Source organism: Anabrus simplex, chromosome 9 (assembly GCF_040414725.1).
Source record: "Anabrus simplex isolate iqAnaSimp1 chromosome 9, ASM4041472v1, whole genome shotgun sequence".
Classification (NCBI taxonomy): Eukaryota; Metazoa; Arthropoda; class Insecta; order Orthoptera; family Tettigoniidae; genus Anabrus; species Anabrus simplex.
The window spans coordinates 126,725,503-126,753,460 of NC_090273.1; the positions used below are offsets into that span (position 1 = coordinate 126,725,503).

The window sequence follows — 27,958 nt, forward strand, 5'->3', positions numbered from 1 at the left end:
TGGTATCCTAGTATAATAGGGACCAAAAAGATAAAAAGCAAAATGAAGAACTAAATACATTTGCATTGAATTATAGAACTTAAAAAAAAAAAAAAAAAGGTAAATTAGAAAAACCATGTTCTACAAATGGATGACAACAGAATTCCGAAGCTTGCCTTTGAATATCATCCAAGTGGAAGAAGAGATACTGGTCAACCCATGAAGAGATGGTATGAAAACTGAGGACACACAGGCCAAGAGTCTAATCCATGGAGAGAGAGTGAGTGAATGAGTGTGCGAGTGACATTCCTCAATTTTTTCTTCTTAGGACGCCGTCTCCAAGCGGAGTTTGGCGATCCACGTAACTAGCTCTGATCTTGACATCGCAGAATGGAATGTCACTTCTGGAGTACAGCAGTGCCAACTTCGAAGGTCTTTAAGCCGTGAATTTCCTCTTCTCCCAACAGATCTCTTCCCCTGTATCTTTCCTTCGATTAATAAGCTGTAATAACTGATACCTCTCACCTCTCATGATATGTCCTAGGTATTGTGTTTTCCTCTGTTTTATGGCGAGCAGTAGTTCTTTTTGCTTTCTCCTCCGACGAAGGACCTCGGCATTTGAGATTTGCATTACCCAGGATATCCGCAAGAGACGGCGATACAGGAACATTTCAAAGGCATCAATACGTTTTTCTACGATTGGATCCAGAGTCCAGCTTTCACATCCATATAGGAGAACAGAAAATATATAGCAGTGGATCATACAAATTCGTAGTTGGAGACTGAGATCTGACCTCACAAAGAATTTCTTCATGGTAATGAATTGTTTGCTGGCCTGTTCAATTCTAGATATTATCTCCTGTTGGAGTTACATTGGTCATCTAAGATGGTACCCAGATATTTGAGAGAAGATACTTGCTCAACTATTTTATCTTTTATTGTGAGATTTGTCCAAATTGTCTTATTACAGAACACCATCAGTTTCGTCTTTGAGGGGTTAAAATATAATCCAAACTCTTCACTGTGCTGAACTAAGAAGTTTATCATGCACTGAAGGGCAGACATGTCATCAGCTATGACAACAGTATCATCTACATATCTGATGTTGTTGTTGATTTTCCCATTAATTTTGATACCACCATACTCTGCCAATATTTCTTTAAAGATTGCCTCTAAGTAAATGTTAAACAACAGAGGTGACAGTACACAACCCTGGCGGATGCCCTTGCTGATCAAAGCAGTTTATGAAGTTCCTTGATCAGTTTTGACATCTGCAAACTGATTCCAGTACAGGTTACTGATTATACTTAAGTCCCCGGAGTCAATACCTGTTGATCTCAGAATCTCTATCAGCTTATTGTGCCTGACACAATCAAAAGCTTTCTTATAAACTATAAAACAAGCAAAGACATCAACATTCATATCTCTGCACCTCTAACAAATTTAACGAAAAGAGTGCCTCACGTGTACCAACGCCATTTCGGAAACCGAATTGATTCTGATCCATGCGGGATTCACATTTTTTGTATATTCTAGTGTGAATGATTCGCAAGAATATTTTAAGCACGTGAGACATCAAATTTATCATACGATAATTATTGCACTGAGACGAGTTAGGCTTCTTCGGTAGTGTTGCAAGTTATGAATCTCATTCCGTATTGACGGTTATCACTTTACAAAAGAAAACATTTATAAAATCCTCCTATCAATACAAGTCAAGTCATCTGTTAGATGAAGCAAAGTCTATACATGTTTCAGCCTAATCTCAAGGCCATCTTCAGTAGTAAAACAATGATTACATAATATACAAACAAATTACTTTACTAACAATAACTTTAATGCAGTAAAAAAAGACCCTACTAATAGAATACAAAGAGAGCTGAAAGCTTTAATTAAGAACTTTTTATTTTTGTTTAATGACGTAGAAAAATCAAAACTGATCATCATGAATACCAAGTTACCTACGGCGAAAGCGTTACCGAAGATTCACAAGGCGGATGTCCCCATAAGGCCCGTTATTAACTTCAGAAGTAGTCCGACGTACAAAATATCCCAATTTATTCACAATTTTCTTAAAACACATTATTCCTTTCAAGCTAACACGTCAGTTAAAAATTCCCTGGAATTCTGCAATAGAATAAAAAATCTCACGTTATCGAAACATTACACCCTTCACTCCTTTGACATAGTAAATATGTATGCGAATGTACCCGTCAATAAAACCATCAAAATAGTAAAAAACAATCTTTCCAAATTCAGTAAATTGACTATAGGGGAGATAGAAGAGTTTATTCAGATTCTCAAGTTTACATTAAATAATGGCTTCTTTACTTTTAATAACATCATATACCAACAGAAGGGGCTTCCTATGGAGTCACCGGCCTCGGGAATCCTCGCTGATATTTACGTAGATTTCCTGGAATACACTCACATTATAGGTAAAATTAATGGGATCAAACATTGGACTCTGTATGTGGATGATACTTTTATTATCCTGGATTCTCACATTACTGACAGCAACACCGTTCTGGAATTCCTTAATAACCTGGATCCACACATACAGTTTACGATAGAATCCGAGAACAACAATTCCCTTAATTATCTCGATTTAACTATTACTCGCAATCAGAATAAAACCATTTCTTTTAATATTTACAGGAAGCCCACTCACACAATAAACACAATCCACCAAACTTCTCTACACCCAGGGACACAGAAGAAGACAGCTTACAATAGTATGATTTTCAGAGCTCTTAATGTTCCTTTATCCCGTAAGAATTTTGGAATGGAAATCAACACCATTTATGCAATAGCCAAAGGTAATGGTTTCAGTGAAGCTTTCGTGAATAAAATTCTCAATAAATTTAGAAATAAAACCCAAGACCACCTTAGAAAAACAATCTTCCCATAAAGAGAAGTTCACCACATTTATCTTTAATAATAATAATAATAATAATAATAATAATAATAATAATAATAATAATAATAATAATAATAATAATAATAATAATAATAATAATATATATCCTATTTCAAACATTTTTTAAAAGCACAAGTTAAAAGTAGCTTTCAAGACCGTTCACACCAATACAAAAATGTTTTTTAATTCTCATACTGTCAACAGCAAAAAATTTTCTAACTCTGGAATATACAAATTAAAATGCCAATCATGTCTTTCAATGTATATTGGGCAAACAGGCCGCAGTTTCAATGTAAGATACTCGGAACATCTTAATGCCCTAAAGTATAATCGCTACTCAGCCATGAGCGAACATTGTAGAGAGAAAAATCATAAATACACAACAATTGATCAAGATTTAAAGATCCTGCATTACGAACAGAAAGGTCCCTTACTTAATATACTAGAGAATATATATATATAGATATCGACCAATATAACAATCCTGTCTATAACTTAAATGAAATCAACTAAAAGAAAAATATTTTATTGGAAACCTTTGTCCCGCTCATCTGCGAACAGTTCATTAATAAAAAAAGAGTTTCACTACCGACATTCTAGAACAAGACCCACCCTTCCATCAACACCCTCCTTCCGCGAATCACAACGTCCTTCCCTCCCTGCCCCTCCCAACCACATCGACACAGATACACAGTAAGCCACACACAGGCTTAGTTGTCAATGTGACTTGAGACCGACAAGGTCATCTCCATTCGAGACGACAACTTTTAGTTACAAGTAAGTCATATGAGTTTTCTTTTCGTACATCATTTTAACTTGTTTCTTCATCCACTCATATTACTTTTTTTCTCATTACAGATGTTATACACGTTTTATTCGTAGTATTGACGGTCTCACTACACTCCTCAGCATAGTGTTTTTATTTAACAGTCAGCAAGATCAATTAGACGAGAGGACTTTGTACCTCAATGTGTTTTTAACTCACCAATCATGATCACTGTCACTTCACATCGCTACGATTTTTAATTTGTTTGTATATTATGTAATAATTGTTTTACTACTGAAGATGGCCTTGAGATTAGGCTGAAACATGTATAGACTTTGCTTCATCTAACAGATGACTTGACTTGTATTGATAGGAGGATTTTATAAATATTTTCTTTTGTAAAGTTCTTCAGTAGTGGTATGAAGGTTGATTTCAGCCAGTGTGATGGTATTTCTCCTGATACATATATTTGATTGAATAATGATGTTAAGATATTGAAGCCGGTAGATTCCTGTTCTGTTATTACTTTGAGAACTTCAGCATACACACCGTCAGGTCCAGTTGCTTTACCATTCTTTTGAAGTTTTACGGCATGTACAACTTCACTTTTTGTTATTTCAGGGCTATTTTAATTTATTCTCTCATCAGGTGAGGGAGGATCATTTCTGTCATCTTTGAAGAGATTTTCTATATATTCCTTCCATCGTTTGAGTTTCCCTTCCACACCCAAGATGTTTTCGTTATTGGCATCTCTCGAAATTTGACCATATCGTCTCCATTGCAAAGCACCAAGTTATTTCACTTTCTTATGCAAGTTAAAATAGTCGTGCTTCTTTTGAAGGATCTCAATTTCTTTACACCTGTCTGTCATCCATAATTCTCGGGCTTCTCAATTTAGGAATAGCTTTTTAGTTAATCTGACCGAAAAGTAAAAGGACAGAAGAGCAGTTTACCTATGTTAAAATGCAATGGGAGAAGAGAAAGTTTTCATAAATGACTGGCAGTGGGATTTATTTTTACAGTCATAGCAAATACTAGCTTTAATAGAAACTGCAACTTATACATGCAGATTGGCATATTTGGGTCAGCTGACATCAGCTTTGGTCTTACCATGAAAATTGTATTGCCTCTTCCTAAGTCCTGCAAGAACTTCAAGTTCAAGTGTGTTTTCCATTAAACCACGTGCCACCAAGTGGGCGCCATTACCTAAACCCGAGTTCATATTTCTGACGATCGTTATACTAAGTTGATTCCAACTTGCCAACCATCAGGTGATCAGATGATTCTCCCTCCCACTCAACAGTCTCAAGGCTTCTGCCCAGCCACTGAACTGAAAATTAGAAGCAGCTTTAACTCAGAATATAAAACCCAGTACTTACGTTTAAAAAAAATATATATATATTAAAAAATTTGAATTATTAATGAAACTTGGATGTTTTAATTTAAGGCATCAACCATAGGCATCCATTCAGTAATTACCACATAATTTCTATTAATAATGAAATAACCCATTGGCTTGCAATGACGGAAATTTCCATCACAGTCCCCGCGCTCAAGTAAATACAATGACAGGAATTTATTGCTTTGTTGAAGTTTCCATGGATACATATTGACATTTCTTGGCAATCCCAACATGTCTAAGAGATGTTGGTAATCTCATTTCAGCCGTCTCTGCCTTTCAGGTACATATTTCACCATCGAAGAGGTTATAAATATATGGTTCTCAAATGCGATTTTATTTGACGGAAATAAATATCACGTGAGAACGCGTTCTCTCCCTGGTGTAGATTACTTAATTGTTACTGTAAGTCACAACACACAATTATACAAACTAGCAAGTGACGTTACAACACTTAATAGAGTACCCTGAAGTCGATTCTGACAAGTACAGATATCAACAACACTGACTCGTGCACTATAACATACGCTCTCTTGAACTCAACCCTCACTGACTGACAGCTCAATATATATATACTGTTCAATCAACCTAGAATTATCGATTTCTGGAAGGGTTCTTACAACACACTAATGGAACACTCAAAACATCGATTGACCAGCTAGTCGAATGGAGTACTCCAGTAATAGATCCAGCTTGAACTTTCCTTACCGTTTACCAATACACATCAAAATCTCTCAAACATTCCTAATGTCTCTAAATGTATCTGGATAATAAACCCTACAGTAAGTTTCCAGAACCCTTCATATATACCAAATTATAGTAGAATAAATCTAGTATACAAACATTATAGAGTTTTCTACCGCTTTTGACTATATAGCTTTTGAGATTAAACTTATACACAATACGTATTTGCAGTTGTACAAATGTTATAATACATATTTACAGGGAAACCATGTATTAGTCATATTCAACATTTAATAAAAGATAATTTAGCATTTAATAAAATATGGATAAAATATACCAACCACAATAATTAAAGGTTTTACATCAGTTACAATGTCGAACCTATGAAAATTATACCCCCTAAATTCTTCAATATCCATCCCGTACATTTCTTACTCCAGGTCTTAAATTATATCTAGGTGTCCTTATATCTATGTCTTCGTCTCTCTTAGTCCTCACTATTTAATTACACTTAGACTACCTCAATCACACTGTCCTCTCGTTGGTGCTGTTGCAGTACACATTTTGCAGCCAGATAGTTCGACTGGTGGCCACCACCTTTTTATGGGGGATCTGCTGGGTCTGGCCGACGGTGTTCTTGTTCCCGGTGGCAATGATCCGCAGGTCCTCGCGTGGAAGTCGAACCTCCTCTGATTTTCCCCTCGTTCGTACCTTTGTGTTCTGTAAGGGCCCACGCGTCTTCATAGTCCGCCAGTGTGATGCACAGAAGAGGCTTGCATGCCGCCGGAGCCGCCATCACTGCTCGCAGGCTTCACCAGTGTCTCCAGAGCTGTCGTACATTCACACAGGGCACTCACTTTTTCTGCTGGGCCTTGAACTATGGAAGTACTGCATTTACTGTTACAATATATACTGTTCAATCAACCGTCTAGAATTATCGGTTTCTGGAACATTGATCGACCAGCTAGTCGAATGGAGTACTCCGGTAATGGATCCAGCTGGAATTTTCCTTACTGTTTACCAATACACATGGAAATCTTTCCAACATTACTAATGTCTCTACATGTATCTGGATAATAAATCTTACAATAGTTTCCAGAACCCTTCATATATACCAAATTATAGTAGAATAAATCTAATATATGGACATTATAGAGTTTTCTACCGCTTTCAACTATATAGATATAACTTATACACAATACGTATTTGAGGTTATACAAATTTTATAATACATATTTACAGGGAAACCATGAATTAGTTATATTTAACATTTTAGAAAAGATAATTTAGCTTTTAATAAAATGACCAAAATAAACCAACCACAATAATTGAAGGTTTTACATCAGTTACGATGTTGTAGGCCTACCTACGACAAATATAAATTGAAACCTGGTAGAGTCAACTGCCAAGTAAAGCTCTGGTGAAGGCGAAGTCAACACCATAGCCAGACAAAATTAGAATAGTACATTCCTTTGGAGGAAAGCGATGTCAGCGACTGATTTTCTGATAAAAATGAAGCCTAACTATCATTAGTAGTTCTGATGAACTAGATGACAATGAAGAAAATTAAGAAGGGGATGCAGGTCACCTTCCCCTGGTCCCTCTGGCTTACCAGTCTGCAGTGCATAAAAACACAAGATTTACACCAGCCAGGACGCCGTGTGAAAGACAGCTCTGCCTCACGATGGATTTAGTGTTCGGCCAACCTGAGGACCATCCTGCCCTGACTGATTAGTCCTGCTTGGACTTAAGACCTTTGTGTCTTTACATTGTTTAATTTCTTCGATGCATTTGTGTTTGATTTGCTTTAGGCTGATGATGACCTACTGTTAGGTCGAAACTAGTCCCTGAACGTATATGTAATTTAAAACATTGTACAATTTGTATTGAAAAGGTGGACCTGAATAATATATTATTTAAATACTAGTTTCGATCCCGCTGGGGATTATCTTCAGCTGCTGAACATAGCAATAACACATATATGAGTTTTGTCTGTACATTGCTCATAATTTAAAAAGAATGGTATTTCTGTATCAGTTGTGTCCATAGCAACAAAGAAATGCACTTTAATTTTCCATCACCTCTGTATGTACGTACGTATGTGCGTCACTAGAAAATGGCTGAAGATAATGAAAATTGGTATGTAAAGTCGGGGAATGAGCCACTACAATCTAGGCTATAAATAATTTTATTCACGCTCAGTGAAATGGTGGTTTAGGGGAAAGCCTAAAATTTGATTCTCAAATATTTATGTTATTATTGGTCCTATCAATAAATACTATATAACTAAGGTTGTATAGAATTAAATTTCTGATTATTTATGCCTTATATACATTTTTATCGTGCCGACTATCATAACAGAGGCTTTAATGAATTCGCATTTTTCTTGCTAAGTCCATATCAACGTCGAGCCACAAGAATATGGGTTAACAGAATTTAATGTAAATCGGTATATAGAGTTGAACTACAGTCTAGGCAATAAATCATTTTATTCACCCTGGATGAAATGGTAGTTTAGAGAAAGGCGGCTAAAATGTAATTTTTAAATACCTATGTTATTGGTTCTATCGAAAAGTACTACATACCAGAAGTTACAGAGAATATAATTTCCGATCATTTAGGTCTTATTCAGTTTTACTGTAACGACTATGATAAGAGTGGTATCACAGAGTCGGAAGAAAACTAAATGGGAAGGCCTACAATATCGAAAGCTCATAACATTGATCAACAATAACATTACATTGACCATTGATTGTTGTGATGTTGTTCGTCTCTTCTGCTGCCACTCATTTCCGATAAATGGGATACTGCTGCATACCGAGTATAACAGCCTGCCTGAATATTGACGGGTACCAGCTGGGGAGTTAGATAACTTTCTTCTTTAGCATGCCATTCCTCTGGTTCATAAATTTTCTGATACTACTGCTTCCCGGCTGTCTGAGGCCCAGTCATTCCAACTCTGGAACTTTGGACTGCTAGATCGGCAGCATAGTACTGTTCATTAAAATTGAGAAAATGTGTGGTTTTTCAATTGATCGAGTATTTCATATGATAACATTGCTTTTAATTGCAATATTCCTACTGATGTCATTGCAATGACGTATGTTGATTTCAGTTGGGAAAACCACTAAGACAGTCTTTCTGAGGAAGTAAAAATTGCAGATAAGTGAGTGTCTGTCATTACAACGGAAACTCCCCAACTTGACTGTGACTGATAGTAAGCAAAAGGGCCTGCCATTACAATGAAAATTTCCTAACCCAGTCAACACATGAGAAGACATATAGTGACTTCCCCGTAGCGTTTGTGGTGTAACATTAAGAGCTATGGAATTAAATACAATCTTGCTCACAACATGCACCTACCTATCCTACAACTCTGTACACAATGTAGAATTATGTAGCGAAGCACGGGTACATCCGCGAAGTCAATAATAACATATGATGGTGTTCTATTCATAACAATATGCACCGCTCTGAGACAGGGATAAATTATAGAGGTTTTTTAAGAATCTTGTGTATAAATTGAAGATCATCAGCCTGACATTACATCATAGAACACTATATAATCAAACGCCATACAAACACACTCCTTGCCATTAAAATTGTATCACTCAGAAGAACAACAGCTATCACAAGATTTGTCGGACAGAATACACATCATATACAGGCAACATGATTACGCTTGTAGCTTTGTTCTACGTACAGAACATGGGTAAATCAGTACTGTGCAGCCCTGCTGCAGATAGCAATATCCACTGATATGCAACATGGTATTGAGATTGTAAGCTATAAATTTCATTTTGTTCCGTAGTGAAGTGCAATTATACGAATAAATTGACAAGGTCCATTACTTTACTTGATATATTGTATTGAAAAGGCGGACCCTCCTGTGGTATGGAGAGGAAGAAGACTTTGGTTATACATCTGGAATATATCCACCCATGCTACTTCAATGCATGCCCAAAGTTCATACTTATGGCTGTTAGTGTCCTGTGGTAGGTCAGTTTTCACCCTACCAGGACTACACATTTTCGATGGGAGAGAGATCTGGTCAATGCACAGATCAAGGAAGCAAAGTGACATGCTGGTCATCCAGGAACCATTGGACAATGTGTGCCACATGCAGCCCTGCATATTGCTGCAGAGGTGCCAACCTTTGAACTGAGTTTTCAGTAACCTCGCTACCGCACCCACTCAGCCTCAGAAAATTTTCAATTAAAATCCAAAGTATCCTCCTACCTTCTTGATAATGACACTCGCTTTGCCCTTCCTAATAGCAGTCTATTCTAAAGGTTTTTCACATTACACCATAAAAACTGCACATTACAAGTCATAAAACATTCTTTGTAGCTTCTTTCGCACACAGCAGCTGCTATTCAATGTGGATTTCCTTGAAGCATCCTTTCCCCTGTGATGTCATTTTTGCCATCTGAGCAATAAGCGATTCCAGTGTAGATTTGCTCAATGTAGGTCTGAAATCTATCTGATTTTCCCAATCAACACTGAGAACTCTGTGGGAGAGTTAATGTCAGATACACTTAGTACAGCAAATACAAGATTACTTAAGGTTTTATAGTGGAGTAGAGCAGAGTAGAGTTCCTTCAATCACAATTTATTACACAACGCTCATAGGTAGCAAAAGGAAGTGGTGATCGAAGTATTGTTGCCAACTCACAAGCAATGAAATGAGGAGGGTTGAGCAGTAATGCTCAAAAGGATTCATTTTCCCCTCTGACTGTAATCCCGTAAACGTGAGGTGAAATCCGTAACAATTATGGATAATCTACAATAATTGGCACCTCTGTTCCTGTTGGTACAGAGTCCCACAATAGCCCTGACAATAAAAAAAAAAAAACTGCAGGCTCCAACACCTCCACAATGTAATGGCTGGTGCCAGGCCAGTATGATGGTGCATAATGCACAACTTGGCCAGGAGTGCACCAGGGTGCTGTAGACATTCATACAACCATCGTGATGCTGCACGCACAAGTGGGATTTGTTGGAGAAGACAATAGCATGCATTAGTTCTTACACAGATTGATGTGCCACAAGCATGAAATCCTGACCGAGGATGTTTGATGTGGCTGTGTAGTCTGTTATTGTCATGCACATCACATGACTGTCTTTGCGTTCGTTGGTTGCAATTTCAATAGCCAGCAGTCTATATATAAGAATTCAGAATATCAATACAGTAAAACCCCTATTTAACACTTTTACAGGGACCTGATATTTTTAACCCTAAATGGGGTTTACCTTAAATTGAGGTTTCAGCAGAAAGCACACCTATTCGAGAGATCTTAGCCTGTATTAACATAAATTGTACTATCATACATTATTTACACAGTGACAGCAATAAAACAAGGAGATATCTACCCTACACAATGTACTGTAGTTAAAAAGTTTGTACGGTTTGTGCTGAAGATTACTCTTGTGTTAAACTTTTTCCTTAGAAAATTCAGCGATCCATTAACTTTGCCGGTCAGTGTAGTTGCACACCTTATAAAACTTTGTCTCCGTCTACATCTCTTAGTTGGTTAAGAAATTGTTTTGAATGTTATTAAAGAATATGTTCACTATTATCCCTAACAACGGTGAGCCCATGGTTAACCCTTCCTCCTGACAGATTTTTGTCGGTGAATGCAAAACCGTTTTGGTTTAAGGTTGCTCTCATAACGTTATACATGAGTTTCCATAAAAGTCAGGAATGATACCAAACTCGCACAAAAACACATTAAAATCGGTATGAAACAGCAATAGGTTTGTTTAAACATTTTCGTGGATGTTTTCGAAGCAGCAGCTTACTCATTAGCACGCATTTTCTAATTCCATTAGTCTGAACACGCATTTTCAGTTTTATTCTTAAAAATTGTAATAGCATCACTCTAGAGGTTTATGGCGAAGATTTCCATTTCCTTACTTCAAACGGTGTCACCGAACCTAAGTTTACGTGCACATATTATGAAAACCTATTTCAAGCTTCCTATAGAATAATGATAATCTTTTCACTATAAATATACATGGGAACAGTCTTCCTGAAATTTAACAAGACGCAAAAGTACATATCCTAATATCAGAAATTAGTTATGCACACCGCTGTATCTACAGAAGAAGTATCACGTTCTTATTTTATTTCAGTACATAATATAAGAATTAAGCAATCATTTACCTCAGCCCGTATTTCTATGGAGTTAACAACTGCTGTCATTGCATTTATTGTGAAAACGTTCTGTCGATGTTTGTTTACATAAGTCGGACCTGTGAGGAGAGTTCTGGGTCGCTCAAGATCGACTCGCTCGTGCGTAGCGAGGAATCGATATGGAAGATGATCGATCACATTCAATATAAACGCTGGAGTAGAGTGTATTAATATAGATAACGGATAAAAACTAACACACCTGAATTTGCCCACAGTAATGGATGAATCGGTAAAAGGGTTCTCATTGTAATAGAAGAATATTGCATAGATTAATATAGGAACTTTCAAAGGGCATAATAACATTGTCATAAAAACGGGACTTATCTTCTACTGTACTACAGTGGCCACGGACGGATGTGTATCTGAGTCTGATATCTCACTTTAGCCCTAAGTGCCTGCACTCTAAATTCCTCTTCTGCCTTGAATCATACTTAGCAAGCTTATGTCATCTTTTTCATAGCTTCTTAATGTCCCATAACCAAAATGAATAGAAATAAATATTTGAGAATTTTAACATTTCCTTGGCGTTAGATACGGATTTTGCCTTATCGTGAATTACATTGAACTGAATATAAAATTGCATTGCTCTTGTGGAATAATTTTCGGAACTTGAAATTTCTTCCGTTAAATGCAGGTTTACGTTAAAACGAGGTCACACAAAATCGGGGTTATACTGTATGTAGAAAGTTAAAGCAAAAACTTGGCAGAAAAAATAGTATTTTATGATACCTTTCAAGAAAACATAAGCAAGAATGATACACCTCAATGGGACATATGGTAGGCACTACACTTAGAATTACAATATAAGTATGTTGTTTCCATTATCAATCAGAGAGGAAGTTACCAAAATCTGAAATATAACTCCTTAATTTAAGCACTATATTGTTAGTATATTGTGAGAAATACGAGAAATCAAATTAAATTTGAATAAACTAAATAATAATAATAATAATAATAATAATAATAATAATAATAATAATAATAATAATAATAATAACAATAATAATAATATTATTTGCTTTACGTCCCACTAACTACTCTTTCATGGTTTTAGGAGACGCCGAGGTGCCGGAATTTTGTCCAGGAGGAGTTCTTTTACATGCCAGTAAATCTACCGGCACAAGGCTGACTTATTTGAGCACCTTCAAATACCACCGGACTGAGCCAGAATCGAACCTGCCAAGTTGGGGTCAGAAGGCCAGCGCCTCAACTGTCTGAACCACTCAGCCCGGCTGAATAAACAAAATGAGCTCACCTTAATTGCAATTCATACTAACCCTATTAAATAGTGCTTGAGGGGCAGTGGTCGAGTTTGACTCCCGTAAGTAGGTATCCCAAACAAACTCAGATTCTTCAAAACCTTTTGGTGGTGTTAAAGGTATTGAATTCTTTTGACAAAAGCCTGCAGGAAATATACAAGGGGAACTGGCATGATAGCAGAACCAATCGGCACCCGATTCATCAGCATCATAGCTATCTATCCGGATCATAATATAGTTCTCCTTTAGCACCTGCAAAAGAATAGAATCCAATTTAATGAAAAGGAGCAAGAAATAAATACACTATGTATGAATAACAAGCAATAGCAACTTTGAGTAATTCTAATTCTACCCGAGAAATGTAACTGATTTACTATTTTTTTTTTTTAATATATAGATATATATAAAAACACAAGATACAACGGTGGAAGGCCGACTAACCATCTGAACCACTTGTGCACAAGTGTTGAACACAATATTTTCACTTTCTCCTAAGTCTTCCCAGCCCAAAGTTTGCAATAGTTTTGTGACACTACTTTTTTGTTGGAAATCACCCAGAATAAATTGCACTGCTTTCCTTTCAATCTTTTCCAGTTCTAGAATCATGTAATCCTATTGAGGGTCCAATACAACCACAGTCTTTTGTCTTACCAGTGACTTATAAACCCCCTCCTTTGCATCCTTACTACAACCGGTAAATATCCTCATAGCCATATGAAGAGATCTGTAATCCTTATTTACAACCTTGTTAATGAGATTTCTTCAATGAAGAGCTCCTTATATCTAGGTACAATTTAGGCCTATGTCTGAGTCTTTGCCAAGGTCACATTCTTATTTATCATATGTGAGTTCTCGTGTGCTTGTTGCATTTCTGAATTGTGAATTTATAGTCAACATACTAATTTATTGGCCTACTAAGCTCACTATGTTAGAAGAGTGTATTAGACATGGTATATTTTTATAATTCCATTGTAATAACAATCTGTAATGCATACAATTAAAGGAAATGGTGATCTAAGGTTGCCAAATTGTCCAGGATATGAGGAGGAAATTTAGGTGAAAGGAACATAACAGTGCAACACCCTGGTGCGTTCTTATCCAATACACAATACTGAAGCACTGAATGCAAATATCTACAAAATTTTAAGGGTATAGTAAAAAAAGGACAGTAACAAGAACTAAATTTTATAGGGGATGTGAAAAACCAAATATTTTCTAACATTTGGTGGTTGTGATGATGCCATCGTCCTTGTATATACTCTATGATGTAATATGTACGTGTACATGTTGGCATTGCAAAAAAAAATTTCATAGGAGTTATATGCATCACAGTTGTCTTAAGTCACACCCTCTCATGCCCAATTTAAGTTTAAAGCAAGGAAATCTCCTTATATTCATCTATGTCACAATTTATTGTTCTTAATCTATGTTCTGAATGTTACCCAGACGCTACATTCATTTGACACACCATTTACTTTAAACATCCAGGATTCTTCAAACAATCAGTGCCTGCATTATACTGTACATTACTTGGATTCTTCCAATGAAGACTTCTGCCCTAGAGTGTTGTTGATGAGGGAGTCTTACAATAGGAGATACACAGCTGGAACAATTGTTTAAAGCTTTTTGTACAGCTTTTAGCTTAGGCTTAGATTCCTACTGAAGTTAAATGCAAATAAATGCTCAATCATACAAAAAAACAACAACAACAAATATTTTAATGGTTAGCTGCCACATTTCTGGTTTCAATCAACATTCAAATTCAAACATGCAAATGTATATGTTGCAGAGCAATGAGACAAGAGGCATTATCTTCAGTATTTGAACATCAATGACATAATAAAAACTACAAAAGGGTAATATTTAAAACAAAATGAGTACAAGTGATAATGGTAGAGTTAGCTTTGCCAATACAAAATACTTAACATTTTGTATCTAATACAAGAAATGAAACATGCAACAAATGCCTTCTCTTCCTTCTGAAAATGTAGTACAGTAAAACCAGTATAAACTGGGCCTTGAATAAACTGGAAACTTTTCTTAAACACATTTTCTGTGATCCCATGACACTGACACTTTATGAAGCCTAAAATGGAACCTGTCCGATGTGGAAACAAGATCAATACTTCCAGTTTTGCAAGTTTCCTGAAATATGTACAACAGAAATGGCAAGCAACATATTCTAACTATGCAACAGTTTTCTGTTCTTTTACTGCAATTAATTTAGGGGCTCAGAACATTTGTCGGAGCCAATAATTTGATCGCAATCATTTTACTGTCACCACTTGCCCATGCCTTAAGCACTTATCAGTGCAACCCTAGGCACTGGAATATTGAACTACTTAACAGGAGAATGCGTGTCTCAACACAGTCACCCTGTTAATCTACTGCACCTGTGTAAGCATGCATGTTCTGTATTTTTCCTCTTCATTTTGTTAGTGAATATGACAGGTAAGAAACACAAAACTCTACACCTCGGAAAAAAAAAAAAGTAAGTTCACAGAAGCATGTAAAAAATCTGAAGCAGTCAATAAAATCTCTTCAAGTGTTAATTCAAGGCAGAAAAATACAAGTCTATGATACACTTTAAGAGAAAGGAATGGCTGGAGGGAAGGTACCACATGGTCTCTGTTTTGTATTTCTTTATCTAACTTTGTACGTACTAAATCTTAAACCTATTGTGTTGTATGTAGCCTTTACAGTATGTACTGTACACAAGTACAGTACTGTAGAATGAGTTTCTACTGTATGGTAGCCAGGTTCTGTAAGTACAATGAATGGGTACTATATTTCATTCCCACCCAGAGGACTGGGTGTTTGTCTTTGTAAGAAAGGAAGTACAAAATGCATGAAATAATGTTTCTCATGCCATTGTGGGACGTAGATGAATGAAATGGAATATAAAAAACACCAACAACAAAGAGGTGAGCCGTCTTACATGGGAATGGTTTGGAAGTGTCAGATCCAAGAACATTCCCATATCCAGACTGATGGAGCAGGCAAAGCTAAATAACTTGTTGAACACCACAACAACTTTGAATTTAAGGTTTCCACTAGATGGTTTGAAAGTTTTAAAAGTCAACACAAGATAGTGTGGAATGAAATGTGTGGAGAGTCCAGTGATGTAAATGTTGAGACTGTTGAAAAATTGAAAACAAAAATTGCCACTTTAATTGAAGCTTACAAAACAAAGGACATATTCAAGGGCAATGAAAATTAACTTTTGGGCATTGCCAACCAAAACTCGAAGTCTTAAGGGAAAAAAGCATTCTAAGGAGAGTTTTCTTGTATGGGAATATGTAAGGAAACATGAAATGACTACTGGTCATAGGAAGGGCACAAAAATCTAGATGTGTCTGTTGCTGCTTACTTGGTGCATCAATAAAAAGGCCTGGATGACAGCTTCATTGATGGATGAATGGTTTATTTCCTTCAATAACAATATGAAGTTGAAGAAGAGGAAAGTGTTGTTTTTGATGATGGTACCTGTCATGTGTTTTGTGAACTACAAAAAAATTTTGACAAGGTAAAATGCTCGAAACTGTGGACCATTCTGATTGAAATGGGGACACCGAGACACCTGGAGCACTCGATTCAGAAACTGTACTCTTCGAACACGGCAACAGCACAAGTCAATGACACCCCTCTCAGATGTTTTCTCACTTATTACTGGAGCGAGACAGGAGTGCATTCCTTTCCCCCTCCTATTCACCATCTACAATGAGTACATCATGAGGGAGGTATATGATGATTGGAATGGCGGCATTGTATTTGCAGGCAGACAAGTAAATAATCTTTGATATGCATACACCACCTCGATAATGTCCAGCTCCACGGCTAAATGGTTAGTGTGCTGGGTTTGATGCCCGGTGGGGTTGGGGATTTTAACCTTAATTGGTTAATTCTGATAGCTTAGGGGCTGCGTGTGTGTGTTGTCTTAAGCATTAGAAATCATCCTAGGTAGGGCCCCATCCTCACAGACGTGCAGGTCGCCTATACGGCATCAAATTGAAAGACCTGCACCAGACCTCTCTGGAGGCCACACGCCATTATTATCACCTCGATAATTACAAAAGATCAGCACGGGCTGGAGACTATCATGCAGAGGATAGAACAACACAGCAGAATATGTGAACTTCAACACCATGAAGTGATTACAGATCTCCCTGACAATAACCTGCCTGAAATCACAAGGGTTGCTAACTATGAAGTGGTCAGCTGCTTTAAGTACCTTTGATCTATTGTTTCTAACACTGCGGATCCACAGGCACATTGCAATGGCAAGGAGTTCGACAATAAAGCTTACCCACATATTGAAAGACACCTCCATTACTGTAACAATGAAACTTATTCGTTTGCGGACACTAATTTTTTCATTGCCACCTATGCAGCAGAAATCTGGACCTTAAAGATGACACAATGCTGCAGGATTGACTCTTAGAAAATGTGGTGCAACAGAAAAATATTTCTAATACTTTCGATGGCACACAATACAAATGAGTCAATCTTGAAACAGCTCGGGCTCAAAATAAGGCTAACAACACTTACTAAACAGAAACAGCTCAGGTACTTCAGTCACACTGACAAAAGACCCCGTGGACTGGAGAAGATGATCAATGAAGGGAAAGTTGCTGGACGAAGGCCCAGAGAACGTGTTCCACTGAGATGGTGGATCAACTCAAGAGCCTAACCGGAGGGAACCTCCAACAAGCAATTCACCATTCGCAGGACAGAGAATAATTGTGGAGACAGGTCGGCAAGAAGCTACGTACACGATGCCACTCCACCCTTAGGGAGGGTTAGAATAAAACAGCTGGGCTGAGTGGTTCAGACAGATAAGGTGCTGGCCTTTTGACCCCAACTTGGCAAGTTCGATCCTGGCTCAGTCCGGTGGTATTTAAAGTTGCTCAAATACGCCAGCCTCGTGTCGGTAGATTTACTGGCATGTAAAAGAAGTCCTGCGGGACTAAATTCCGGCACCTCGGCGTCTCCGAAAACCGTAAAAGTAGTTAGTGGGACGTTAAGCCGATAACATTATTATTTTTATTACTATTATTATTATTATTATTATTATTATTATTATTATTATTATTATTAATATTATTATTATTAAAATAAAACTTACATACATGCCATCTACACTTGAATCTTTGTAATTTATACACATAAAATAAAGTTTTGTCTGTACATTGCTTAGAATTTTAAAAGTTTTTTTCTGTATCAGTTGTCTCTGGAGTAACAACAAAATGCACTTTTTAATCTTCCGTATCTCTGCCTGCACATACGCCCATCACGAGAAAATGGCTGAAAAGAATTAAATGAAAACCAGTATGTAAATTCAGGGAATAAGGCACTACAGGCTGCGCTATAAATCATTTTATTCACGCTAGGTGAAATGGTGGTTTAGGGGAAGGCGCCTAAAATTTAGATTTTAGATACCTATGTTATTGTTCCTATCGAAGAGTACTACAGTGAAACCTTGTTAGTGCATTCCTCATTAACACGCTTTCCTGCTTAGCACGTTGTAAATTCAAAGTCCTGATTGTCATCGTATTAAGTCTATAAGAAAAAATTTTCGCTATTACCACTTAGTACGATAACATTTTTCGTAGCCGTGATAATGTTATTTGTCATACCTTGTGAAAGGATCACAATTTCCAACTCGAGTAAGAAGAGCCTTACATAAAATCAGCTTCTATTGTAGAAATAATTTATATATTTTCTCTTGAGTTATTTGTTTGTTTTAATGTTGTCAATCTTATGTTAATTTTAAGGACACTTCCTCTAAAGCATTACTTTGTCAATTTATATATTTTTCATCTAAACAGTGTTATGTGGCTGAAGATGTTGATAATATATGAAACATGTACCACTTTTGACCATTAAATATTGCCTTAAGCAATCATTGTATCGAATAGGTGGAAAATAAATAAATAAATAAATACTAAGAAAGAGCCCTCGCTACAGTTGTGTGATAATGGGAATAGGCCTTGAATTCTAGAACTTCATAGGATAAGTTGCACCTTCATGGAGCGAGCTGTTAGCCTCAGGAATGTTCAATTTAGTTTGCCGGTTTGCAGCGAGATCGCTGAAAATAGTGAGCCTGTTTGTGCTTGTACTTAGCATTCCATTCAGAAATTAGAAACTGATTTTGTGTAGAGTGGAACAGTGAGTATTTGTCGCCTGAGAGCCTACATCTGGATTAGGAACATAATCGTGTGAAGTTGACTAGCGTGGTGCATATTTGTCTTGTGACAGCCTATTTGAGGATTCGGAAAAAGTCATGAAATTCCTTACTAATGAGGACAAAATTAAAATCTATTGGAAAGTGGACTGGCACCCGCATCTTAAGTGTGTAGAGGTAGCGCGAATGTTGAAACTCGCACCTTCGAGTTTCGACTCGATCATTCAAGTTGGTCAAATAGAAGTTTCGAAGATTTGAAAATGGCGGCTAAAGGCACAGTCGCACATGGTAGAGTGTAACCTCCAATTCGCTGTCTAAGAGTGTGACCAGAAATAATGTTTAATAACCCACTGCTCAAAAATAAAATGCTTCTATTAACATTTGTTTTTAGAAAGAGTGTGATTTGCAATAATACTTTCATATTTTTACTAGCCCCCGTGCAAATGTGTTCATATTTTTGTTGTCTGGTGTTTTTCACACCTTTCAGGGCACTTTTGTTATTCTATAATCCCAAGCAGAAAAGGTTTTCATATTTGTTCTCTTGTGTTTTTGACACATTCTAATATTCTCCTATCAGCTTTAGAAAGGGAAGATAATAGTTCTCATTGTACCCGTGGATACATGACGTAAAATACCGTAATGGCAGAAAAAAATAGTATCTAGTGGTTCCATATACCTGTTGGATAGTTTTTATTCGTGTATTCAGTAGTACGTTTTCTCGTTTAACACATTATTTCTCCCTTGTCCCCAGCAGAAACATTTTAACGAGGTTTTACTGTACATAACAAAAGTTATAGAGAATATCATTTCCAAATAATTAATGTCTTATATAATTTTAAGTTCCTGACTATGATAACAGAATTGATGAATTAGACATTTGTTGCTTAGCCCATATTAACGCCGGGCGCATTGTTATCATGGACATATTGTTCAATCATGTTAACTGGCAATGGTTTTTGTCACAATTGTCTTAAGATGTAAAACCACAAAATATAAATTTCAGTTTCAGTACTGACAGCTAAACTAATAATCTTTAAATCACTATAACAATGATTTATTATTGAACAGTAGCCTCTTTATTCATACATTATAGTATAAAGTGAAAAAACAAATGTGAAATTTAAGTTTTAAAATTCACATTATACCATAATATATTGAATAAGGAGGATACTGTTTAATAAAAAATTATTGTTATAGTGATTTAAAGATTGTTAGTGAAGATGTAAAACAGTGTGGTCATCAGTTCATATTCAATTGTGAAGATGATTAAAAAAATTAGAAGAAATCGTAAAAGTCGGTCATTTGAAGAATAAGACAAGAGGAAGTCATGAAAGAAGGAAGGACTACCTTTACATTAGATACCCTAAAACCACAGTTTTGGAAGAAAACTAACCGTGAAGGCCTACAATATTGATAGCTCTTACAATTGATCAACAATAACATTACACAGACCATTGTTTGTTGTGATCTGCTTTTGTCTCTTCTGTTGCCACTCATCTCCGATAGATGGATTATTACTGCGTCTTGAGTAAAGCAGCCTGCCTGAATATTGGCGAAAGTATGTGGTGAGGACAAATATGCAATCATGCACATGCTATGCGACTGTCCCGTCAACGACAGGTACTACAGCTAGTGTAAGATAAGTCTGGTTTCCTGCCTATTCAACAGCTATTACAAGGCATAATTTATTGCATAAAAAGTCACTACTGAAAGTTTGTGATGCAATCTTTAATTGCAAGATATGACTGCATGAGCATAACTGAATTGTCAAAATCATTAACAGTTCCTGACGCAATCCAATAGATAGGCAAAGCAGTAAAATCTGTGAGGTAAAAAAAAAACAAAAAAAACAGATAGGCTGGAGTATCACCCACTGATGCCATGGATGAGTTATCATCATCATCATCATTATCATCAGAAATGATGAAGATTTAGCAACGATGTAAAGAAAACAATGTTCAATGACTGGAGAAAATGTGGAAAATGTAATCAATATCTGCCTGCAAAATTTTAACACGTATTTTATTTACAGAAGAATGGAAAAACAAGTAGAAGCTAAGTTGGGAGAAGATCAATTTGGTTTCAGAAGAAATGTAGGAACATGTAAAGCAATCCTGACTTTACATCTGATCTTACAGGATCGAATCAAGGACAAGCCCACGTACATGGCATTCGCAGATCTAGAAATGGGATTTGATAATGTTGATTGGACCAAGCTATTTAAGATTCTGAAGGTGATTGGAATCAGAAACCAAGAACGAAGAATTATCTACAATCTGAATAAAAATCAGTCTGCAGTGATAAGAATCGAGGGCTTTGAAAAAGAAGCCTTTTTTTTTTTTGCTACGGGCTTTACGTCGCACCGACTCAAATAGGTCTTATGGCGACGATGGGATAGGAAAGGCCTAGGAATGGGAAGGAAGTGGCCGTGGCCTTAACTAAGGTACAGACCCAGCATTTGCATGGTGTGAAAATGGGAAACCGCGGAAAACCATCTTCAGGGCTGCCGACAGTGGGATTCGAACCCACGATCTCCCGGATGCAAGCTCACAGCCGCGCGCCTTTACGCGCACGGCCAACTCGCCCGGTTGAAAAAAAAGCAGCAATACAGAAAGGAGTGAGGCAAAGCTGCAGTTTGTCCCCTCTTCTTTTCAATGTTTACATAGAACAGGCAGTGAAGGAAATCAAAGAGGAATTCGGAAAGAGAATCACAATCCAAGGAGAGGAAATCAAAACCTTGAGATTTGCCAATGATATTGTTATTTTAACTGAGACTGCAGAAGATCTCGAGAAGTTGCTGAATGGTATGGACGAAGTCTTGGGTGAGGAGTACAAGATGAAAATAAATAACATACATACATACATACATACATACATACATACATACATACATACGTACATACATTATCATTATAGACTGTTATGCCTTTCAGCATTCAGTCTGCAAGCCTTTGAGAATTTACCAAACGTCGCTACAATCCTCGATTTGCAACTAGTGTTGTGGCCTAATTTATTTCCACACCTCTTATCTTTAAATCGTTAGAAACCGAGTCTAACCATCGTCGTCTTGGTCTACCTCTACTTCTCTTACCCACCATAACAGAGTCCATTATTCTCCTAGGTAACCTATCCTCCTCCATTCGCCTCACATGACCCCACCACCAAAGCCGGTTTATGTGTACAGCTTCATCCATCGAGTTCATTCCTAAATTAGCCTTTATCTCCTCATTCCGAGTACCCTCCTGGCATTGTTCCCACCTGTTTGTACCAGCAATCATTCTTGCTACTTTCATGTCTGTTACTTCTAACTTATGAATAAGATATCCTGAGTCCACCCAGCTTTCACTCCCGTAAAGCAATGTTGGTCTGAAAACAGACCGATGTAAAGATAGTTTCGTCTGGGAGCCGACTTCCTTCTTACAGAATACTGCTGATCGCAACTGCGAGCTCACTGCATTAGCTTTACTACACCTTGATTCAATCTCACTTACTATATTACCATCCTGGGAGAACACACAACCTAAATACTTGAAATTATCGACCTGTTCTAGCTTGGTATCACCAATCTGACATTCAGTTCTGTAGAAATTCTTACCTACTGACATCAATTTAGTCTTCGAGAGGCTAATTTTTATACCATAACTATTTTCAAGTTCCAAGATATTATAGACTGCAGGCTTTTGGCACAATCTGCTATTAAGACCAAGTCGTCAGCATAGGCCAGACTGCTTACTACATTTCCACCTAACTGAATCCTTCACTGTCATTTTATACCTTTCAGCAGATGATCCATGTAAACTACGAACAGCAAAGGTGAAAGATTACAGCCTTGTCTAACCCCTGTAAGTACCCTGAACCAAGAACTCATTCTACCATCAATTCTCACTGAAGCCCAATTGTCAACATAAATGCCTTTGATTGATTTTAATAATCTACCTTTAATTCCATAGCCCCCAGTACAGTGAACATCTTTTCCCTCGGTATCCTGTCTTATGCTTTCTCTAGATCTACGAAACATGAACCCAATTACCTATTCCTCTCGTAGCATTATTCAATTACCTGGCGCATACTGAAAATCTCATCCTGACAGCCTCTCTGTGGTCTGAAATCATACTGGTTTTCATCCAACTTCCTCTCAACGATTGATCGCACCCTCCCTTCCAAGATGTCAGTGAATACTTTGCCTGGTATACTAATCAATGAGATACCTCGATAATTGGTGCAATTCTTCCTGTTCCCTTGCTTATAGATAGGTGCAATTACTGCTTTTGTCCAATCTGAAGGTACCTTACCAACACCCCATGCTAATTTTACTACTCTATGAAGCCATTTCATCCCTGCCTTCCCACTATACTTCACCATTTCAGGTCTAATTTCATCTATTCCTGCTGCTTTATGATAATGGAGTTTATTGACCATCCTTTCCACTTCCTCTAGCATAATTTCACCAAAATCATTTTCCTCCTCCTCATGAGCTTGGCTGTTCGCAACACCACAAGGATGATTTCCTTTTAGATTGACAAGATGTTCAAAAAATTCCCTCCACCTCTCCAGTGATTCCCTGGGATCTATTATGAGTTCACCTGAATTACTCAAAACACTGTTCATTTCCTTTTTCCCTCCCTTCCTAAGATTTTTTATGACAGTGCTGCTTGACCTAGCCTTTCCAGGTTATTACCAGAATCTTCCCATGACTTCTTTTTGGAATCAACAACTATTTGTTTCACTCTGTTTCTTTCATGTACGTACAAATCCCTGTCTGCCTCGGCCCTTGTTTGGAGCCATTTCTGATAAGCCTTCTTTTTACGTTTACAGGCTGCTCTCACTTCATCATTCCATGAAGATGTTCGCCTTTTCCCATCTTTACACACAGTTGTTCCTAGGCATTCCCTTGCTGTTTTTATTACAGCATCCCTGTATGCCACCCATTCACTTTCTATATCCTGAATCTGCTTACTGTCTACTGTTTGAAACTTCTCACTAATCATATCCATGTACTTCTGTCTAATTTCCTCGTCCTGGAGATTTTCTACCCTTATTTGTTAGCATACAGATTTCACTGTCTCTACCCTAGGCCTAGAGATACTTAGATCAGATAGTGGTCTGTATCATCGAAAAATCTGCAAAAAACTCGTACATTCCTAACAGATTTCCTGAATTCAAAGTCTGTTAAGATATAGTCTATTATGGATCTGGTACCCCTAGCCTCCCATGTGTAGCGGTGAATAGCCTTATGCTTGAAGAATGTATTCGTAGCAGCTAAACCCATACTAGCACAGAAGTCCAGCAAACGCTTCCCATTCCCATCAGTTTCCATATCTTCTCCACATTTACCAATCACCCTTTCATATCCTTCAGTTCTATTCCCAACTCTCGCATTGAAATCGCCCATTAGCACTACTCTATCCTTGCTGTTGACCCTGACCACGATGTCACTCAATGCTTCATAAAACTTGTCAAATTCATCCTCATCTGCACCCTCACATGGTGAATACACGGACACAATTCTAGTCCTAATTCCTCCAACTGACAAATCTACCCACATCATTCGCTCATTTACGTGCCTAACAGAAACTATGTTGCGTGCAATGGTATTCCTGATAAAGAGCCCTACCCCAGACTCTGCCCTTCCCTTTCTAACACCCGTCAAGTACACTTTATAATCTCCTATCTCTTCTTCCTTATCTCCCCTTACCCGAATATCACTTACTCCTAGCACATCCAGATGCATCCTCTTTGCTGACTCAGCCAGTTCTACTTTCTTCCATAAGCCCCATTAATATTGATAGCTCCCCATCGAATTCCATTTCGTTCGCCAAGTTGTTTCCAAGGAGTCCCTCGCCTGTCAAATAGGAGTGGGACTCCGTTACTCCCATAGGTTCGAGGCTTGCTTAAAATGTTCTGAGCTCGGTCGATTCATGAAGCAGGATGCTGCCCTACTTGCACATAGTCCAAGTGAGGATCTCTCCTCTAACGGTTTTGAACAACTGGTGGATTGTATAGTCCTAGCCGCCTGAGCACATGGAGGGCTACGACTCAGAATATGTCCGAGATGCCCACTCCCATTCCATAGCAACTGGTATACCGACTCTCAGGACCACTTACTAGGCCACTCTGCCGTTGCCCATGGTTCACGAACTAGGACGTGACTACAGTAACTCACAAACACGAACCATGAAAATAAATAAGTCCAAAACAAAAGTAATGATGTGCAGTCGAACGAAGGCAGGTGATGCAGGAAATATTAGATCAGGAAATGAAGCCTTAAAGGAAGTAGATGAATATTGTTACTTGGGTGTAAAATAACTAACGATGGCAGAAGTAAGGACATAAAATGCAGACTAGCACAAGCAAGGAAGAGCTTTCTTAAGAAAAGAAATTTGCTCACTTCAAACACTGATATAGGAATTAGAAAGATGCTTTTGAAGACTCGTGTGGAGCGTGGCACATTGTATGGAAGTGAAACATGGAGGATAACTAGCTCAGAAAGAAAGAGAATAGAAGCTTTTGAAATGTGGTGTTACAGAAGAATGCTAAAGGTGAGATGGATAGATCGAATCACGAATGCAGAAATACCGAATCGAATTGGTGAGAGGAGATCGATTTGGCGAAATTTGACGAGAAGAAGAGATTTAATGATAGGACACATCTAAGACACCCAGGACTTGTTCAGTTGGTTTTTGAAGGAAGTGTAGGTGGTATGTACGGTAGGGGTACACCACGGTATGAATATGACAAGCAGATTAGACCATATGTAGGATGCAACAGTTACGTAGAAATGAAAAGGTTAGCACAGGATAGGGTGGCATGGAAAGCTGCATCAAACCAGTCTATGGACTGATGACTCAAACAACAACATCTGCAGAGATGTTTTCACAGTAGGTGGCATTGAACCTGAAATGGATTGCATTCGTAGTGGATCAGAAACCGAAGAAGATGCCATCGGTGAAACTACCATTTCCTCAGTGTATACAAGTATAATGCATTGCAATCTGTTCTGCAATGGGAGGGATTTGCATTAGTTGCAAATAATTCAGAGCTGCTAATGAGTCTTTCATTACCAAAAACTGTGACAGACTGCTCTAGTACAGGAAAAAGTTATGAAGAACACTTTGGGAAAAAAATAATGTACCTCTGTGAACTTTTATTGTTCTGCAGTAGATATTACAGTACTTTTTTAGAATGTTCCTTTTTAGAATTTTTAAATATTCTAGGTTAAAATTCACAAATTTCTTTTAGAGTTGTGTTATACTGCAAGTGTTACTTTTTAAAACCACTAATCTTTGTGTACTGTGTATTCTTTGTCTTCGCGCAACCTCTGAGTGGAGATATTAAAACATATTATACAGTACTTGCATGCAGTGTAACATTTGTTTCAAAGAAAATTCTAGAAATTCTATTAAATATATATATATATATATATATATATATGACTTGAAACAGGAACACAGTGAGCATCAAATATGATTAACCTTGCATAAAACAGGAACTCTCCCGAAACGGAAATATTTTCTAGTCCTTAGCAATTCCAGTTTACACAGGTTTTACCGTAGTTTAGAATTTCTAGATTTTATAGTAATAATAAAGGAGATAAATACTTGTGTCTACATACGATACAATTTAAAATCAAAAACAAAGTACTAGTTTTTCAAAACAATCCAAGAACCAAATATATTTTAAAAATTACTACAGCTAACATGATAACAGGAGTAGAAAACCTGAGTAGATCTATTGTGTAATACCTTCATGACTGTTGCAACACATATTGAGGAGAGATTCAGAGGATCAACAGCTTCTAGTTTCATCCCTTCCTTGAATTCCACTCCTGGAGGAAAGTTTACTGGTTTGGGTGGAATAAAATATTCTTCAGTCGCATCATCGGCATTCAGCATTCCAAGATTGCACCGTTCATGATATTCCCTTGGAGCATCAATACTTTGTCCAACCCTGTTTGCCCACCCTACAGGGTGAATTAATGGAGAATCTTGATGGCACCAGAAACCTGCAAGGCCAACTTAATGTCCATTTTCCTTGAAAAATATTATGTATATCACTACAGGAAAAGAGAAGTGTCTTTTTCCACAATTATACAGCTTGTAACTGAGCACATCTCAAATTATTTGAATGCTGTTCACTCATTTCACTGTTAATTTACACTGATACAAAATAGTGAAATCTCCTTTTGTCCCCAGAGAGAAAAATACAGATATTAACATATATGGAAAAGCTACAGTGTTTAACAATTATAGCTAAAAGTGCTGGAGATCACATAGAACCCACAATAAGATGCTACTTCATCCAAACCTAAGCAGAAGATGATCAGTTTATAGTTCTTGTAAAGGTATTGTAGTGATCAACCCTGAGGTCTTCGTATATGTGTAATCTGACCAGCATCCCGGAGCAGATTAGGCGAGACAGTCCTGCAGTCTCCCCAAAAGCTCTATGGATACTTAAAGGCCTTGTAATGATAAAGATCTTGTTTCCACCAAATACCACAGTGTTTGCTAACAAACAAGTTATTTCCATTCTTGCTCTCATTCTTGTGCAGTTCAACTGCATATTCTGTTCTGT

At 37.3% G+C, this 27,958-nt stretch overlaps 1 protein-coding gene across 3 annotated transcripts in view; it reads right to left on the reverse strand.

Moving 5' to 3' along the window:
* The window catches only part of LOC136881030 (polycomb protein Sfmbt), a 381,497-nt gene that overhangs the window by 113,221 nt on the left and 240,318 nt on the right, over window positions 1-27,958 (reverse strand). For all 3 annotated transcript variants that reach the window (XM_067153628.2, XM_067153622.2, XM_067153627.2), the window contains exons 10-11: window positions 27,130-27,389; window positions 13,222-13,455 (exon numbers count right to left, since the gene is read on the reverse strand). In XM_067153628.2, the coding sequence (XP_067009729.2) occupies window positions 13,222-13,455; window positions 27,130-27,389 (494 nt within the window). The remainder of the gene's footprint in view (window positions 1-13,221; window positions 13,456-27,129; window positions 27,390-27,958) is intronic.